This window comes from Vidua macroura, chromosome 17, assembly GCF_024509145.1.
Source record: "Vidua macroura isolate BioBank_ID:100142 chromosome 17, ASM2450914v1, whole genome shotgun sequence".
Taxonomy (NCBI): domain Eukaryota; kingdom Metazoa; phylum Chordata; class Aves; order Passeriformes; family Viduidae; genus Vidua; species Vidua macroura.
The window spans coordinates 4,031,301-4,050,603 of record NC_071587.1 but is presented as its reverse complement, the minus strand read 5'-3'; the positions used below and the strand labels follow the sequence as shown (position 1 = coordinate 4,050,603).

General features: G+C 42.1%; 1 protein-coding gene across 1 annotated transcript in view; it reads right to left on the bottom strand.

The window, feature by feature from the left end:
* PTPRT (protein tyrosine phosphatase receptor type T) overlaps positions 1 to 19,303 on the bottom strand; it is a 435,197-nt gene that overhangs the window by 21,772 nt on the left and 394,122 nt on the right. Inside the window, exons 20-23 of the mRNA XM_053992839.1 lie at positions 15,064 to 15,251; positions 9,461 to 9,548; positions 1,440 to 1,516; positions 476 to 512 (exon numbers count right to left, since the gene is read on the bottom strand). Coding sequence (XP_053848814.1) covers positions 476 to 512; positions 1,440 to 1,516; positions 9,461 to 9,548; positions 15,064 to 15,251 — 390 coding nt within the window. The remainder of the gene's footprint in view (positions 1 to 475; positions 513 to 1,439; positions 1,517 to 9,460; positions 9,549 to 15,063; positions 15,252 to 19,303) is intronic.

The following is a 19,303-nucleotide window of genomic DNA, read 5'->3' as shown; positions in this document are numbered from 1 at the left end:
TAGCCAACCAACCAGTGCTCACAAGAGGTTTAGCAGTCTGGAGCCTCTCCCTGACCTTATTTCCTTTCTTACAGGAAACTCTTCAGGTGACTTACAGAAGGTTCAAATGCATTTCTTACTAGCCCCCCTCAAAGGCTCATCAGTCACAGCTTATTCACACTGCCCTCCTCAAGCAGGGTAAACCCAAGACCCACAAAGTCCCCTGTAGCTGTCCTCTCATACTTCGTGCACAAATGACACACTCTAGGCTGTGCTGCCACCTCTAAGTCTGTGACATTTTCAATTCCTGCAGCTGAGGTTTTAAGTCTGAGTGCCATAAAGATCCTGGAAAATTATATATCCTTCTCTCTTTTGCCCATATAACAAATTCTCAGTTGTTCCTCAAAACAGATGATGTCACCCCATAAAAAGCTCCTACAACAGTGTAAACCAGCAGTGGGTTTACAAATATTTAGACATACAAGAGTGAACTTGCCTTGAGTTGCAATGTAATGGCGAGGGCGATGGTACCCCTGGAAAAAAAAAAAAGAAAATAGATGAGTGTCTGTGAAATCACAGCTCAGACAAAGCCCACCAGGGATTTGATACCTTCCAAGTGCCAACTGCTGCCCTCTGGACAGTGTATAATTATGTAATATATTTTAATTAACTGGTTATGGAATGAATGAATGAATGAATGAATGAATGAATGAATGAATGAATGGGCAACTGGGCTGCCCTGAGAGATTTTAAGTGAGGCATCTCCCTCAGATGAATAACACAATCTCTTCATGCCAAACATAAGACAGGAATGGGGAACTTCTAAAGAATTTCCACAAAGAAACACAAATCCTATGTTACCTGAAGGTAACACTGAAAACAGATAGGCAAAACACTACAGCTTCTTGTTTGAAAAGAAGAAAGGTATGAATTTGTCTCCATGAAAATTCTGAGGGCATCTTTTATCCTTTCAAGAAGCTATTCTAAACATTTCCTGTTGCTGAGACTTAAGAGCTGCGTTCAAGAAATGCACGTACATTGGATCACTGTGTGTGAGACAGAGGCTGCTTTTCCAATGTCATTTTATAACACTTTAAAAAAAGTCAGTCTGTTTACATACACGCCTTCTGCACCACAACTTTGTGAGTAGCTGGCAAGTCTCTGATGTCAGCTAATGCTATTGTGAGGGGCTGATATTGATTTCTGCATCCATCATTTAGCCCACGTCCCACTTATGCCGGTGGATCTGTCAAACACAGGAAATCTCCATCTGCCCAGATTGGTCAGACAAAATAAACCGGAGACTGAGAACCTTCTCCCTGTCACAACACAATGTTTGTACAACGTTCAGCTGTCATTCATATCAGATCCACAGCCTGTCCCTGTGTCTGAGGCACCAAATTCATAAGCAGGCTTGTCACAGGCGGGTGTGTCACAGGGGGAATGTCCAGGAGCCTTACGTCGATGTAATTGGCGTTGATGTAGTCAGAGTGAGGGTCCCCATCCAGCAGCTGCAGCCTCACTCTTGAGTGATCATCTGAAGGAAGGAAAGGAAAAAAAGTGACAGTAACGATAAAGAGGAGTTTCTAAGTGGTCTGTTGTATCTGCTGACTCCTGCAAGGGTGGTATCCTGGAATTACGGAATGCCCTGAGCTGAAAGGGACACGCAAAGGGCAACTCCTGGCCTCAAAAATCCCACCGTGGTAATTGAATAATTGAATGCTTACAATAATCAGAAATGGAATAGCATCACATGTATTCCTGTTGCTAAAAGCCCTTTGTTTTGTGTTTAAGATGTGATGTTTAGATCCTTAATCCTCTGTATTCATTAAATTCATTGCTATCACCATAATCCTTATGGAGATTTGAGACAGGTCACAAATGTTGCCTGGTTTGGGAGGTTTGGGACAGATTTTGCAAGGTGTATCTCCATGACAAAAAAACATTTTTCTGCTTGGAAGCTACAAACTACCTTGGCTTCATCTGATCTATGGAAACTGAGGCAAGAGCTAAAACTGGCAAGACCAGGACATAATTAAGTAGAGCATGACAGATACAAAAGATTAAGGAGGGTAAAATGGCAACGAAACCCTGCAAATAAGAAATGGAAAAAAACAGAAACTAGAAGGAAATACAAATTAAATCAGAGCAACATTCCCTTATGCAACCCACAGAACTCACAGCAGCAAAATGGCATTGAGGCGGTGTTGAAAAAAACCAACAAAATCAGAAATGTTCATCTTTTTGAGGAGATTCAAAGTTACTTTAGATAAGGCAATAAAATAGCAGAGATCAATCTTTTCATCTCCCAGCATGCTCCACAGTTCAGACGCAGAAAGGAACTACCCCAGCGGGCAGATTATGTCATGATTTTCCACCAGGGGAATATTTTGATCTTTCTGTGGAACAGCTGGTGCTGGGCTCTGTCACAGGAGATACTCCAGAGCCAGGCTGCTGATGTGATTTGCTCTGGCAGTCCCAGCACTGGTATGCAGTTAATTGCAGGACTGCTTCTAAGGGCCAGTTGCTTGGCAGAGGCTACTGGGTTATGGGGGTCACTGCTGGCCATGCTGTGCTCATTTTTAAATGATTTTATAAAAGAAGTATAATATTGAGTCCATTAAGTTTATTTCCTCCCTACCAGCTCTATGGAGCATAGCTCTCAGTCAGAGCAGCATTAATGTTTAGCAGCACTTTGCAGAACACAGGCCTGAGCATGATTTACATTCAATTAAAAAGAACCATAGCAATGAAACATAAAAATATGAGGTGTGATTCTGCAGTAACTCAGTCAAAAGGGGTTTAGTCATGTCTTAATTAACTGTAGAATCAGATAATAATTGTGAAGACAGATGTGCGAGCAGTTCTGAAAACCAAGACTTGGGCATATATTAAATATTCATTTGGCCGTGTAAAGGAATGATTCTACTCTGTTCAGCCAATGGGTGAGATTTACACACCTAAAAAAAATACAACCACATTGCTGTGTTTATCAAATCCCATATCTGCATTCAAAGAAGGTTCTGCAGGTGAATCCTCTGCTATATTTGTATTAATAAATATAACCTGTGTGGACACAGGGAAGGGGGAATATTTCTCCGAGTGCTGATGTTCCCAATTACCTGCACTCAAGGCAGCTGCACGAGGAGTTGCAGTAAATCATGTGGTTAGACAGACAACAAAAGAATTTATACTTGGAGCAATTCACACAGACAGACAAAGAGCTGATTAAACCGGACATGTGGGTGAAATACAGGGAAACTCCCGCAGACAATTTCACACTTGCAATTCCAGGCAGCAAACGAAGCTTGTTAGGAGCCACATGGAACAAAAGCAGAGGAAAGCAAACCCTGGAGCAAATGCCAGGGAGGGGAAAATTACGGACTCCTCCCAAGAGAACACCACTGTGGAAGACTCAACTCATTGCAACAACAGAACCAAAAATGATGAGACCAGAAACGTCCCCAGTGACAGGGGAAAAGAATTTAAGGTTCATTTTCTAATGAGGGACACAGACAATGTCTGCAGCTGGAGCGCTCTGAATAACCCTGGAGGAAGCACCTGCCTCTCTTCATTTAATGAAGCCAAACATCAAAATTAAGTTTCAACACTTTGAGCCACTCTTCGGACAGAAAGTTAAAGCAGGAAGGATGGATAAATCCAGAGGGAGCTGAATGGGGAAGACCTGGGAAGCAGCTCCATGATTTCAGGCAATTATGGATAATTATTGCTCTATGGGTGCAAAAAAATGTTTCTGTATTTCCTCTTTTCTCCTTTATTTTTAAAGTCAAAAATGGGAAAAAACATAAAGGATGAAGAAATTTAACTGAAGATTAATGCTTTTTTTTTTTTTTTTTTTGTTTTTAAAAGGAGACATTCAGGTCTAATCATATTTTGGGACCAAATGAAAAATGCTTTAAGCTGAACTTTGCTTTTGGAAGACAGAATTTAAAATATTTCATTACGTATTTTACTAAAATGAGATTAATTCCTGAGGGGAGATTTATTGCTCTTACAAGTGAGAGAAGTGCAACAGAAAAAAAAAATCTGTGTATATGTGAAGCACACAAAATATTAATGATGTCTTAATGGTATCTTTAACCTTGTTCCAAAGTTTAGAACAGTCTGGATAAAAGTTCATAAAATAACTTCCCTTGTAAATCTCTTTTTTTCACAAAAAAAAACTTTGGGATTTGACTGAAAAAAAAATAAAAAAGACAAATTATTATACTCTTAGTAATAAGGATCTTGTACTTCAGGCTTTTTGCCTACAGACTTTAAAGGGCTATTTAAAGAACAGCAAGTGCATTTCTTGTCTCTTCTCCCAGTGGTTAAAACTTTTATTTCTGATTCTTTTCTTTATCCACTGGACTCCTCTAGCCAAGGACACAGAATTCTTGCCAGACTGAAATGAAAGTGTTGCTCAACTCTTCACTAAATTTATCAGACATCATATCCCTGTGTGTTGAAAATGGACTCTAAGAAACATTAAAAATGGAGGGAAAAACAGAAAAAAAGTTGCATTCGGGGCCACAGAAAAATAGAAAAAACTTTAACAAATGTGTAAATGGTTTTATTTCTCCCTGTTTACTCCATTCCTTCTGCAAGTTAGCAGAACTCTAAATTTATATGAAGAGTAGTTTGACTGAAAATTGGTCTTAAAACAGACTTCAAAAACGACAAGAATTTCACTGAAAAGCTCAAATTTAGCACAAATTTGTTACTGTTTTAAACTCCTGTCAAAATTCCCATTAGCGATCATTTGAAGGATCATTGCAATTTCTCCACGTCTCATTTTGACACCAGCGCTGGATTAATCTCACACAACTTTCGCCATCGAAACATTACACAGCTCGTCTAAACTGCCTGTCAGGGTTCCCACAGGGGAATGGAGAAACACAGACAGCTCTGCAGCTTCAGCCCTGCTGCTCTTGGACACAAAATGACTATACAGAAGTTTGGTGAGTTTAAGAGCAAAAAAGAGCCAGTTTTATTTCTGACCTCGCAACATATAGAATCCTAAAAGTGGCAGTGGACTGGAGGATGGAATTGCCACTTCTCCAACCACAACGGTCAAACCAACAGTCCATCAATTCTCTCTTCTTACAAAGAAGAATGCAAACCAATCATTATTTACATGAACTGTGTGTGAGAACTCCAGTAGAAATATGTAAACATTATTAGAAGGCTAAAGAAGTTTTATGAGAACTTTAAAACTTTCAAAAGAACTATAAAAGAAAACTTAATACTTTTAAAAATCAGGGTAACACAGCCCAGTTCTGGGAGAAAAGGATGATTTATCCTCACTCTGTCCTTCCCTTTCTGTCCCCATTGACCCTGGAGTGTGCCATGAGAGCTGAGTAACATCCAGGTGGGGTAAATCCCACCCTGTCAGCATCAAATTCCATGGATATCACACAAATTCCATGGATATCACACAAATTCCATGGATATCACACAAATTCCATGGATATCACACAAATTCCATGGATATCATGCAGATGTGCAAAATTTTAGGCACTACAGAAGAAATCATGGAATAAAAATGCTTGGAAACAGTAAGATTTCTGTTCTAAATCCAATACTGATGTCAGGCGCTGGCACAAGCTGTCTCTGGAAGTGTCCAAGGCCAGGTTGGACAGGGCTTGGTGCAACTTTGGACAGTGGAAGGTGTCCCTGCCCATGGCAGGGGGTGGGACTGGGTGAGCCTTAAGGTCCCTTCCAACCCAAAGTCTGGAATTCTATGTAGCTTTTTTTATTTCATGCCTTATCCCTGTCTGTGAGCAAGAAGTGCACTCCACCTGTGTGCCAGCTGAAAGCTTCTTCATCTCTTCCACCCCAAAATTCTCTGATTAATTCACAGTTTTCCAATCCAAAGCACAAAGGAAATAAAGCAAATTTCTCCACTGTCTTTTTGTCACCAGCTCCATAGTTTTTAGTGGACCATCAGGAGACTTCAAATCCAGGGAAAAAAGAAAGGCACAGAAAGTTCTCTCCATCAGCTGAAGCAATACACCATCCTACCTCTTCTCGTTCCCAGCTCTCATCTGAGAGTTTTTTTTATTCTCCTGTAATGTAATGGCTCTAAATCTGGGCAAGATGGAGAGAAATCAAATAGAACCAAAGGTCCCATATAGCTTCTGGACATTTTCTCTTCTCTTGTAATAGATTCAGCTCAACATCCCTCCTCCAACAATCACTTTCTGATGCTCTTTGAAGGTCTCAATATCTGGGCCCTAAAGCGGAATTAAATCATTTTGCTTCAGCACATAGATGGGTACACTGCCTACGCTTGTCCCCTAAAGAAAATCCTGGCATCTCCACAACTGTCTTTGTTTTTACAGCTTTTATAAAAGTGCAGGAGCAAAGCTCATATAATAAAAGGTTCAAGCAGGACAGTTTCCTTCAGCATGGTAAGTCTGTCTGCATCTTCCCACCATCTACAGTGGATTTCTGTGGTCGTGCAGACCCCAAATCCACTGCTTAGCTTTTCCTTCCCTTGCTCCAAAAACTGTTACAGATGGGAGGGAACCATGGAAAGCTGGGAGAGCTCTTTGAGTTCTCTTGCCCCTCCTCTGCATGAACAGATCAGCTCTCAGGCTGGTCTGCAGCTTTGGTTTGCAAATGTAAGAAGAAGAGCAGGTGTTGGGGCTGGCAGTGTGATCGAGGTTTTCAGAGAGAGGCACGATGTTAGTGCAGCTCCGGGAGAGCAGTGAGCCAGTAAAACAGCCCTGTAACTGTGCTGTCACCCATGAGGCTGTAAAGACAAGATCTAATCTGCTGTGATTCACTGAGCAATGCTACTCATTGCAAGGGCTTACAAACCCACATTTTAACACCACTCTCTGAAGCCGCTGCAGAAGTCAGATCAAAACCTGACTTTCCAATTCATTCCCCAAAAGGCAGGGGATTTGTTGTTCCAGGAGGGATGAAATGGTTAAATCAATAATGTTAATTGCCACGTGCAGCCTTTTACCAAATAAACAGGTAGTGCCTGCTCTGGGGTTCACCAGCCACTACAATTGAAGTACAGCAAAACAGCTCAGGGTGTAACTGTGTTCCACCTCATCTGCTCAGGCTTTTGCACAGTTTGTACCCACAGAGCACAATTTGTATTCATGACCTGCCTGAAGGGAACCACTGCCCTGCTATTCTCAGCTCTGCTCTCCACCCTCCGCTCTGGCTCCTGCTGCTGACTTTACTCAGAGAGTTTGCCCAACTCGCCCACCAGTAGGGTCTGGCTCCAGGCTCAGCTGATAACTTTGCAATGGTTTCACAAAAAATCTGATGAATAATATGCTCCTTCCTTAGGCATCCTTCTTTCCTTCTCCCTTCCAAGCCTTCTCAATATCACTATTGCATATTTCTAAATTCTCTCTTTTAAAAGAGCCCTTGTCTCCTTCTCAAACTCTTTGTTTTGATAAATATTTGAAGAGAAGAAAGCCCACTCTACCCTCTCAGCCCCATTCCCAAATCTTTCCCAACAGTCCTTAAACCTGAGCTCCTTTTCTGACACTTCACACCCTGCAGATTCTTGTTCCTTAGCTCTGATTACATTCTGCATTCCTTTATTCAAGTTTATCACCTCCTATCTGCACCGCTGCTGTATTTATATTTAGAGCTAAAAGGCTCACGTCACTCTTCGTTAGACAACAATTTGTCTTTGTGAACACCTTCTCTTTAGATAACATCCCATTTATCTTCCTTGATTTTGCTTCTTGAACTCCTCACATTTTACTTGGAGTTCAAGGTTTTCTTCATGACTACCTTCAACATAAATGAGATGGAAGCTTTTACACAGTTTTGTCTCTTTTCACCTCTGCTTTTGAATTATGCCAAGTGCTCCTTCAAAATCATACAGAGAAACAAAAGTCTTTCACATTTCCTTCCTCATGTCATACCACAGCACTTCCACTTTCAATCCAGTGTCTATAGCTGGATGATTCATCTGTCTTAGACTCATTTAATTGGAGTTAATTGTACAGACAGGTGAATAGAGCCTCTGTCTGGACGTCTCTCTTTGCCACGGGGACACAGCACACAGAAAGCTCAAAGGAGCTGAAATTAAGGGAGACAACTTCCATGCTAATTGCAATAGTCCAGTACTGTCACTTCCATTTTCCACACGGATAAAGAACACTGGTGAAATTGGTGACTTGCTCATAAACCACACAAAGCCAGCAGCAGAACTGGGATCACATCAGGGCTCACAACCTTCAATCTTCATTTTCAGATTCCTTCATCTTTACCAAGGGCCCCTGAACTGAGATGTTCTATGTCATTCCCCAAAAATGGCACATAAATCACTTATCTCAAGGCTTCAAAGAGAGGAGTAGTTATGTATAAGGTGAGGTTTCTTTATGAAGAAGTTGGGTTTTTGGGTTTGTTGCTGTTTTGGTGCTTTATTGGTGTTTTTTTTTCTTTGGTTTTTTTTGGGTTTTTTTTGTTTTTTTTTTTTTTGGTGGTTTAAAAAAATTAGTAAAATCAATTTGTTGTACTAGAAATACATTTTTAACCCAAGAAAAATACAGTATGAAATATATCAGTCAGAATGACTTAATCTTGCTCTTAGAGCATTCTATAGATTTTCCCAGTCATGAAAATCTATGGCAAAATCATTTATATTCTGATGCTTTCAAGCTTGGCTTCTCCAACTTGATTCAGCTCAGCAGCCCTTGAAAAGAATTAATTCTCACACCTCCTCTCCTCAGTCATTATCAGGAATAATGAAACACTGGTGAACTGCCTGGAGAGCTTGTGGAAAGCTAAGTTTTGGAGAGCAACTTTGGAAGAGGCTTCACAAATATCTGACAAAAATGAGGAGGTGAATTTAGTCTTGCTTTGAAGAATAAAGCTGACCTAAATGGTTTTATGGACTCTTCCCTGCCTGCAGTTCTGCTACATATTGGTATTCCTGTAACATCAACAGGAACTGATCTCTGAAAGAAGCCAAGATAGTTTTAGTGCATTTTCAGTTGCCTTATTATGATCCTGAGGCAGAAGTTAAGCTTGTCCCATCCTTCAAACCAGCTCTCTAGGGACGAGCAGTGACTGCTCCACTGGCTACTGACCACAAGGAAGGAGAAAACCTGGCCTCTGAGCCACAGCTAAAAACCTGATCTATCTGCAGCTCCTTTGTGCTCCCTTTTGTGGCACTGGAAGCTCTGGGTTTTGTAGTGAAAATAGACAGAAAATGGACATCATCACATAAATAGCGACAAAAGGATTTAGCCCTTGAGCTACAAACCTAAAGCAGAAAGTAAGGCAGGTAGAAAATGCGTAACATCATGCAATGATGTTATGAAAAATAAGGATTAAAAAACATGAAATAAAATAAATCCCAGGAATAAAGCCTGTAACAAATGGACTGAATGCTCAGCACTGCTAGCCAGCTCATGGTGAGCTTCTCAAACACAGCCTTCTCCACAGCACACAGGTAAGACCTCACAGGATGCTCAGTTTAATGTGAATTTACACCTACAGGAGATTATGTTTCCATATCTGTTCTTGTTGCGGTTCTCGTCCTCCTTGGCCGTGTCCCAGGACGCCGTCTGTCCCTCGGGGAGTGCCTGCAAAATAAACAATAAGGGAGGGTTAAAACATCTGGCCAATGCCTTCAGGTGGGAGAAGAGGCCTAAGGAAGAAGAGCAGGGCAGAAATAAAGGAGCTGAATAATTCGGTAGCTGAGGCTGTTGGTGAGGAAAGGGCATCTCCACTAATGGGAAAAGCAGAGCTCCTGCAGACCATTTGCATCTCTTGTCTTCTGCCAGCCAAGAATCATTTCCTCCTGCTATTTCCCATCTAAAAAGATCAGGGGGATTTGTTTCTGGCTGCACAGTCACAGGTTAACCTCATTTCCCCTGAAGAACAAGGCTTGGGGAGATCTTGACCACACCTCTAGGAAAACCCAGATGGTTGAAACCGCAGCGCTCAGCCTTTCATATTTAAGCTGAAAATAGAGTGGTTTCACCTGTTTCTGTGCTAATAATGGGTGATGCAATACAAGCCATTCCCTGGATTTCTCTGGGGAAAAACAAAGCAGCTCAGGGTTTTAGATCATGTATAAGAAAGAGAGGAAGAAGGAGGTAAAGCATGCTCATGAAGCATGAGAATAAACAGACATTTTCCTAAAATCTGCTCTTTTAGTTGAAGAAAGAAGGGGGAAAGGAACTGGCAGCACACAGTGCCACCCTTCCTGCAGCTCAGCCCTACAACTATTCTGCACACCCTCAAATGAGCCACTTTATCCTAGAGACCCGTCCAGGAGGGATTTTCAAGGCAGAGTCTGGAAAGCAGCAGCTGAAGGACGGTCCTGCCTTTCTTGGAAAAACATGGGTGAAGGGAGCAGCCCCTCCTGAACTGCCTCTCTAGTTCTGCCTCCTCCCAGATGTACCCCCTAACACGATTCTACATCACTAAAATCATCATTGAAAGTTTTATTATTTCTGGTCCCTGGGGAATTACAGAGGGTTTATACCACAGTTGTTGTAGGATCACATCTGCCTCAGCCAGGAGCAGGTAGTTCGACACAGCTGTTACAAAATGAATTTATATTCATCTTCACAAGACACCCAGGCCTGTTATGTGCCTGAATGCAATAGCAGAGAGACACAATTAGGATCTACAACACTGGTGTTACAATTGAACTTAATATGAGCAAAGCCCTGGCAGAGCAGATCGCTGCAAATTTCCTGCAAAGGGTTCCAGGGCAGAAAATGTCAGGCACTGCAGCACTGCCACGAGCTCTGCTGACAAAGACAGGGGCACTGTGTTCCTGTTCAAAAGCCCAGGAGAAAGAGTAATAACTCTGTAATTGGTGAGGGCTTTGATCACACATATATTTCCTTTGCAGACTGTTGTTTCCAAAGAGCAGCTCATCTTCTGAGGAAAAACACCTGACCAAGAAACCCACACGCAACAACAACAAAAAAAATCCCTGAGTGAAAGAAAAGAGGTGAAGAAGGCTCATTTTCATCTTCAAAGAGTGAGGAAAAAGGTGTCTTATCTTTCCACTAATATCGAATTACAGCAGATTGACCAGAGAATGGCAACAGTCATTAGGTGCCTAATAAGAGCCATCTGAAAAGAAAAGAAATAAAAGAAAATCCTTTCTCATGACTTCCACATGGGAGAAGCTATCTTGACCAGAGAAAATATATTCAGGTCCAATAAACCCCTTTTCAACAAACCGTATCCTTTCATTTGATTTGAACATGCGATTCTCCACTGAAATTGATGTTTTTATATTTGCTGATAGAGCCTCCGAAGATTTAAGAGTCCAGGATTTTTCATTTCATTCAACACCACAGAAATCCCTGCTTTCCAGAGAACTGCCCAGCTCTGAAGGGAGGGAGCACAGCTCTGGTTGGTGATGAACACAAACCACCTTTGCAGGGACACCCCTTACATCCCCACTTTTATAAACAAATGAACAGATGAACAAATTGGAGGAACTCCATGTACAACCCAAATAATTTGCCCATGAAATCCAAAAAAAACGCAGCACCAAGAATTGGAACTACATTAAAAAGAAAGAAAAGAATATGGATTATAATTGGCTTGCATCCAGAAAATGGGGACCACGGCTAATGCTTTGTTCCTTCAGGTTCTTTTGCTACAATAAGTATCTTTGTAATTGTAAAAAAGTTTCTATCTGCATTATCACCAATGTTAAATCAGGACAGATCACTTAGTACTGGTACTGGTATTTAATCCATTTTTCCCAGGAAATTGTCCCCCTTCTTTCTTTGACTTGGTAACAGAAGACTTTTAGTGTTCAAAAAAACTATACTTGATTTTTAAGCTTTTTCTACTTCTAAAACTCCCTAAACTTCTCTTAGAGAAGTTTTGTGAAATCTATATTGAAATATCTTCCCACTAGTGGAATTTAGGTTACAGTGAAGCTTTTTAAACTAAATTGATCTAAATTTTAGCTGAAATTACAAGGATAGATCTCTCAAAGTCAGCTTCATCTCAATCAAGCTTCCTAAGCACCACGGCCCAGCCATAACTGAAATGTTCCCATTAAACTGAGGCTCTCTGCAAGCCAATTTGAATTTTGGATGGATGCATTTAGTCAGTTTGCTGTTTGCTTTTAATTTAAATACAAAAAAAATCTAATCCTTCATTTTCACTGATCCACCTTAATGCTGCAGTTTTGCTGCCAAAGGCAACAACATCAATTCAAAGCCTTCCTGTTCATCCCAAAGTGTGCCAAGGAGCCCTGGCCCACTCCCTGAAGCCATTCCCTTCTCAACAGTGGTGGAAAAACTCTGCTGAGAGCCAGAATTAAAAATTATCTGGGCTAAAAAACATAATTTGGAAAAAAAAGTATTTCAGCCATTCATTTTGCAGTGTCCCATCATAGCCCAGACCATCAGATCTATTTTTCTGGCCACATGAAAATGTGTAGGAAGAAATCAAAGGGTTAAAGTCCAGGAATGAATTCCACAATCTGAAGGCTCTCAGCACTAAGATGTTTGAGGAAAGGAGCCACAAAATCTAAAATAACTTAACAGTCTCAGTAATGCAGCAGGAGAATGTGCATTAGTGACATCCTAAATCATAATGGAAAATGAGGCTGGATAATTAAGCCTATTATCTCCTTAGCCAGTAATTGGTGCTTGCAATAAGTCTCTGGGACTGGTCCCACAGCTCCCAGCAAACCAGAGCTGATATGTTCTGGAAAAGGAACTGGTGACATTTAAATGTGTCCCGTTTAATGTTTATGGCTATTCCCAACCCCAAACTGTGCCATCTACACCCAGCGCCACTGGCAGATTTTTCTCCTCTCTTCCTCTTGTTTTATCACTGAACAGGAGCAACAGCCAAAAAGGCCCAAAGTCACACTTTGCCCTCAGGTGCAGCAGGCAGCCCCAAAATAACACAGACAGGGAGTGCTGACAGATTCTCCCACTGTTCACACCCAGTTAACACTCATTTCACACCAGCACTCACACCCCTCACACCATCCCATCCCGCTTCTCAGCTCCTTCTGGAGCTACCAGGAATGTTTTTCTAGATGCCTTCAGCAAAACAAGCTGCCTGTGCTGCAACGTGTAGGTGCAGGCATCCTTTAAACAAATATGGAATGCAATTTCCAGGTTACTCAGCGGAGATGGGAATGCACAGAGATAAGAGATTGTCATGTGTGACTGATATGCTCCGTTCAAAGTGATTTTTCATGAGAGTAAAATTATTTGGTAACATGTCACTAAACAGGCTGCAATTTATGCTATCAATTTGCAAAGTAAGTAGAAAATCAGCTCCTTAGAAGAAAAAAAAAAGAACATATTTGGAGGTGACACTGATATTAGTGTCTGAAAACACATTTTAAAAGAGACATCAAATTCTTTCTCGAGATTTTATCAGCTGCTTTGCAAAGCGTCTTGCAAAGCCAATTTTGCAGCTCTGTGCTCCTGCAGATCCCAAGCTGAGCCCCCACTGACAGCCAGCTCAAACCTCCCACCTTCCAGGAGCTCTCATGCTCCCTGACATCCTCCCCACTGCTGTTTGGAGCTGAAGTGCTGCCTCCATCCCATGCTCCAAACCCAAATCCCACCATGGAAAACGCCTGCATTTATGGCTGAGGGAAGTGTGGAACAACACAGGGGATTTGTGAGCTTGTGGCATTCTCCAGACATTCCTTGTAAAGAAAGGAATTATGCAAATCTGTGTAATGTCATCATCCTTCTATAGTCTGTAGACAGCACTTTCTGGGGAAGGCAGAGCTCGTGGAGCTGAAAGTTGCGTTGACATTTTTCATGCTAATGTGCTATTTTGATAATTACCGATGCCAGCACCAGAAAATTACATATATGCCAGCACCTGTTTTCTTATTGAACACCAAGAACTGGGTCTTAGGGCATCTGTAATTGAGCTCAATGTAGTTTTGGGTACTCCTCATGGAAATGGAGGCCAAGGGGGGGGGCTAAGTAAATCTCCTCAGAGAATTATTAACCTTTTTCAATATTAAACAAAGCTCTTTATACTGATAGTTTAATTAGCATGCTTGATTGTGGGGCAAGAGTGCCTAGACCTGGTTAACATACAGTTCCAGAAACACATGCTATGGCAGTTTTTTGATGTCATCTCAAAAACACTCCCTGGTGAGGACCAGGAAAAGACAGGCTCCCAATTACAGCAAACCTCAGCACTGAGGACACAAACCCCATGGACTCTTACTTGCAGGGTGGAAAAGTGAGCTGTTTTCATTAAGTAACGTATTTTCACAGCTGTTACATTATTTTTAAATAGTTTTAATGCCACTATGCATATTAATTTCTTATTGCCTTCCCATGAGCTTACTACATTCATTATAATTATCGCTCGCTAGGGCTGAGTCTCACATATGTTTGGTGCTATTTTCTTCTTCTGTTTGCTCTGCTCTAAATGTGTTTTCCTCTTCCAAACCATCCCCAACATCATGTCTTCTGGTCATGTGGATTATATTGCTGGTCATTCCGGCTTGCAGAGGGAAGAGGTGAGGGGAAAGATGGCAGCTTTCATTTTTCCAGCTTAGCCTTTACTCCTCTCCTCACATGGAGTTGGTAGAGGATGTCAGTCAAGCCTATCCTGAGCCAGAGGTTTGATCATATTGGAAAATTTTACCTTCATTCAAGCTACACAAATACCTGCCCTTGACTTGACAATTGTGCATTCAGGTCATTGTGCTGTGATTTAATGTGATCAATTATGAGAGAGGACTTGGAGCTCCCAAAAAGCTCAGGCCAAACCCTTCCTTTTCTCACAGCCTGGCTCACACTTCTCAAGGAAAACATTGATAAGGAAGGGACTGTTCAGCACCTGTTGAATTATTACTGTCTGCTCTTTATGGGACAGAGGCATGAGCACAGTGTCACCCACTTACTGCTGCAGTGACCACCTTCTCTTTGGAATAGAGGGCCACCAAAGACTAAGAGTGCTGCAAAATCCTGCCCTCAAAACCAAAATCAGAAAGAAAAGGATTAAGAAAGTGAACCAAGGAAAAGAAGCTCTCAAAACCAGCTACTCTCCTCTCCTGAGCTTCTGCCCCTTGTGTGTGCAACTTCCCTACTCAGCCACGTGAAGAAAGGCTCCTCTCACCTCGTACTCCTCCTTGAAGCCATAGCCCTGTCCCCTCTTCATCTGGGTGATGTGCTGCAGCAGGTCTGCCACTCGGATGGCGGGCTGGAACTGCCCCCGGGGGTAGGACATCTCCACGGGCTCGCAGCTGCGGTACGGGTGGGTCTGGATGGTCAGGGTTGGCTGGGCCAGCTCGCCATGGCTGCTGTCTGTTGGGGAGACAGGAGGCAGAACAAGCTTTCAGCTACCTGATATTCCCAGTTTCATCCTCCCTCTGTTTATTTAATGCCACCCTGCAGGTTGGTGCACGCAAAAGGAAGTAAAGAAATGAATAGAAAACACAGGCTTATCTAAAATGCCAAGGAAGACTAAATCATGCTTGAATATTTTTTTGTGTCCATGAGACAAACCCAAAAAGACAGGAAGAGAGTGAGCAGCCAGTCAGGCTAACAAGGATATGGCACATCAAGGGTGAGCTCCCCACAGCAACTCCAACACAGCTACATAGCTACTGTCTTCCCAAACCTGCAAAGAACATGGCTCAGAGATACATAGGGATGAGCAAGGGATTCAGGCAGGATTTGGGGTGTACAGCATGAGATAACTGAGAGGGACACGAGTGAACAGCAAGCAAATGATTAGCATTTGAAATAAGGCAGGACGCTCAGGCAAAGTCAACTGGTCTGCTAGTTCAGGCCTAAAATTTTGTATGTCAATGACAAAGACGTAATATCATCAAAAAAAAAAAAATAAACCAGCATAAAAACATAGTTATCTTATGTGCAAAAATTTAAATTTCAGATACGTAAACTTAATAGAAAAGGGGGTTATTTTGAAAGAAGTGAATTTAAGAAATCTATCACTATGCAGATAGAACTGCAACTTCATATCCCCAGCAAAACTTATGTACAACAAAATATTCCCAGTGAACTAACAGAAAAGAAATAATAACTTCAATAACCAAGCAATTGACTGTAACAATCTTTAACAACAGAACTCAGACTAAATGAAAAATTCAATGACTTGTCTAGCAGAGCTGTACAAGTTTAAGTAGTTGGCCAAATATAGCACTGTTTTTCCCTAGGACTGCAGGGATCTGAGGTGCTCAGCTCCTTTCACACATAAAACCTGCATCAATTCTTTCTGGCCTTACCCAAACCAAGGTATTAGCAAACAAAAAATGCACCTCAGATTGTTCACAAAACCTTCTTGAGCTTCCACACACAGGATGTGAACAGCAAGTTCACTGACAAAGAGCTGAAACACCACCCCTTGAGAGCAACACTGCAGCCATGTTTTTAAAAGGATAAAGAATAAATAAATCAAATTGTAGTTTCAGGGTGATTTCTGTGAGGCAGAAATAATCTTGGAATGTTCTTGTAAACATTGCTCTGCTTGAGAAACCACTGTGGTGTTTGGGCAGGGGCTGCCTGTGTCCCTCCTGCAAAGGTGGGCAGGAGCAGAGAGCTGAGGGCATCCTACTGTGTCCTCAGCATAGAAATAACAAATAGCACTTCAGCTGGTTTATTATTAGATTAGGGGAAGATGTGAAAGCAGGGATATGCTCTGTTTGGTAGCTGCAGGACTGTGAGGAGACAGGAATGCCAGTAGTGGACACTGCTGCAGGGCAAGCTCATCAGCAGTGGGACATCAACACGGCTGGGGGTGAATTATCAGAGATGCTGAACACAGCCTGCTCCTCTGAAATAAATTAGCACAGTGATCATCTGCTTTGAAGATTAGACTCCTGAATTTCAGGATTTCTGAGTCCCAGGTTCTCATAAACACAGTCACATTCCCAGGACACTCAGAGATTTACAGAACTATGGCTCAAGCAAAGCAACCCTCAAACACAAAATGTGAATAAATTTGGGATTTAAGGAAGAGTAACATCCAAAGCATTTGTATAATCATCCCTAATGCTCTGACTAATGACAGTGTGAGAACTCTGAACAGAGGGAATTTCAAGGCTTATTAATTCCCCTAGTTGGATTCGCTTTCCCAGTGCATCTTTGCTCCCCTATTCCCTATTAACCTCCTGTAATGAAAAGGAGAAGATTTTTATCGCGGACCATTTCCGACAGACGTACTATGCTTAATTTTCCATCATTAGGTTTAATACAAACCCAATTTCACAACTGGCTTCTCTGAGGAACCTGCAAGTAATGCCACATTTTTATCAGCCCCAATTAAAAAACATTATGAGATCCCAATTCGAGAGGGAGTCTTAAAACTAATGTGTGGTTCTGGTGCTAATTCGGGCAGGGCACACGCAGAGCACAGGCGACTTGTAAAATGGAGCTCTGATCAGCCAGCTGCTTTGCAGGCAATTACTAATTTCTCTCTTCATCAGTTCCTTTAATTCTGGTGTACTTGGCTCTCTTCTCAGAGAGATGTGTCACAGGGAGAGGTGAGAGTCAGGAAAGTGGTGGCTCCTTCTTTCCAGAATAACTTCCCTTAAGGTAGGCATTCATGGTGTGGAGGTGGGACTAGAAGAAGGTGCTCAGCAGCAAAGAGGGGTCTGTCTCTAGCCTTTGAGTCCATAGTGACAACTGGACTCTTTGGTCAATTCGATAAAAATTGGTGCAAATCCCTCTGATTGTAGGAACCGCTCTTGTGGCACAGAAGCTCAGAATGGTTTGGGCTTGGAAGGAACCATCTCATTTCAGGATCCCAGGCTGCTCCCAGCCCCATCCAGCCTGGTCTTGGACACTTTCAGGGATCCAGGGGCAGCCACAGCTTCTCTGGGCACCCTGTGCCAGGGCCTCCCCACTCTCACAGGGAAGAATGCAAAGTGTGATCTGTGGCAGCACCACTTGTGTGTCTCACCCTGTTAACTGATTCTGCTTGAAGAAAAGCATCACACAATGTGGGTCACCCCCTCTCCACGCTGGGACACACAGCTGAAACTGTTCAGGCCATCACCTTCTCCAGTTCTCTGTGACAAACACATCATGCACGGCACCTGTGCTACCTGCAAAAAAATCCCAACCCTAGCAACAGCAGCAGCTCTGGACTTTCAGTTGATCCCACCAGCATTTTATCTGAGCCAAGGAAAATGTAGAGGGGCTTTTCTGGACACAAATTGCTGTGTGTGAGCTGAGCTTAACATTTCCATGCTCTGCTAATAAAGCCTGATGCAAGTAACACACTGTTCCCTCTCCATCTAATCACCCCACGAGTGTGGAGCTAAGCTCGGTAATGAGGCGCTCAGCGAGGCCGGCACCTCTCAGGATGTGTTTGCAGCAATTTTGTGAACAATTCAAAATGCAGGTGGGAGGGGAGGTGGCAGCGAACTGATCTCTCACTAGGACAGTCAACCAAAAGAGTCTTTGGAGGGCTGGCAAACCGGCTTTGATTTTCCTTCTGTTTGCAGCTTTAATGCACATTTCGTTCCTTTTGGCACCATTATTACTGGGAAAGACAACAAAGATTCCAGCAAAGTCAGGCTGCTGCTTCAATTGTTGCATAAAGGCAAGTTAAAGTAATTTTCCACAGTTCCTTTTCTCTGTCTGCTTCTCACAAACATGTCCCCAGTTCCCTGCAAACGAGAATGACTTTGCAGGACAAATTGGCCAAGACTTTGCACTAAATTTTTGGCAGTGCCTATAAAGCATGTGTGCCTTTACTGAGTTTTCAGTGAGAAAAGCAAAACAGAAAAATAGATTTTTCTTTTTTTTTTTTTTAATGGGAAAGTTGCAGGAAATAATTCACGCTAATACTCAGAAACTACAAAATGTGGAGGACCATGCATCAGGTGTTTATTAAAATTATATTTCATTTATCCTAGTCATATGTCCTTGTGCTTTTGATAGGAACACACACCACCATATTTCACTGCATTCCAAAGATGGAATACAGTTCCAATAAATAATTCAAATTAAAACATTTCAGGAGGTGGTGATTCCATTCTGACCCCCAAAATTGTGGCAATGGTTAATTACCCTTGCTGACTAAACATTTCTTAATTGCAATTTGATTTTGCTTAGCTTCGATTGCAGGCACTGAATCTTATTATACCTTCTGTTAGATTAAAGAGCCCTCTGAGCATTTGGAATCCTGACCCATGCAGGCACTGATCAAATCACTTCTTCAGTTTCTCTTTGATAAAGTAAATCAATTGAGAGCTCCTGAAGTCCCATTAGGGCAGGCTGCTCAGGGCTCCGGTTCCTTCCTAGAACAATCTCCAATTTGCCCCAGTTCTATTTGTGCAGCTGTAAATAAGGCAGGTATTCTGCATGTGGCTGGGAACATGCTGTTT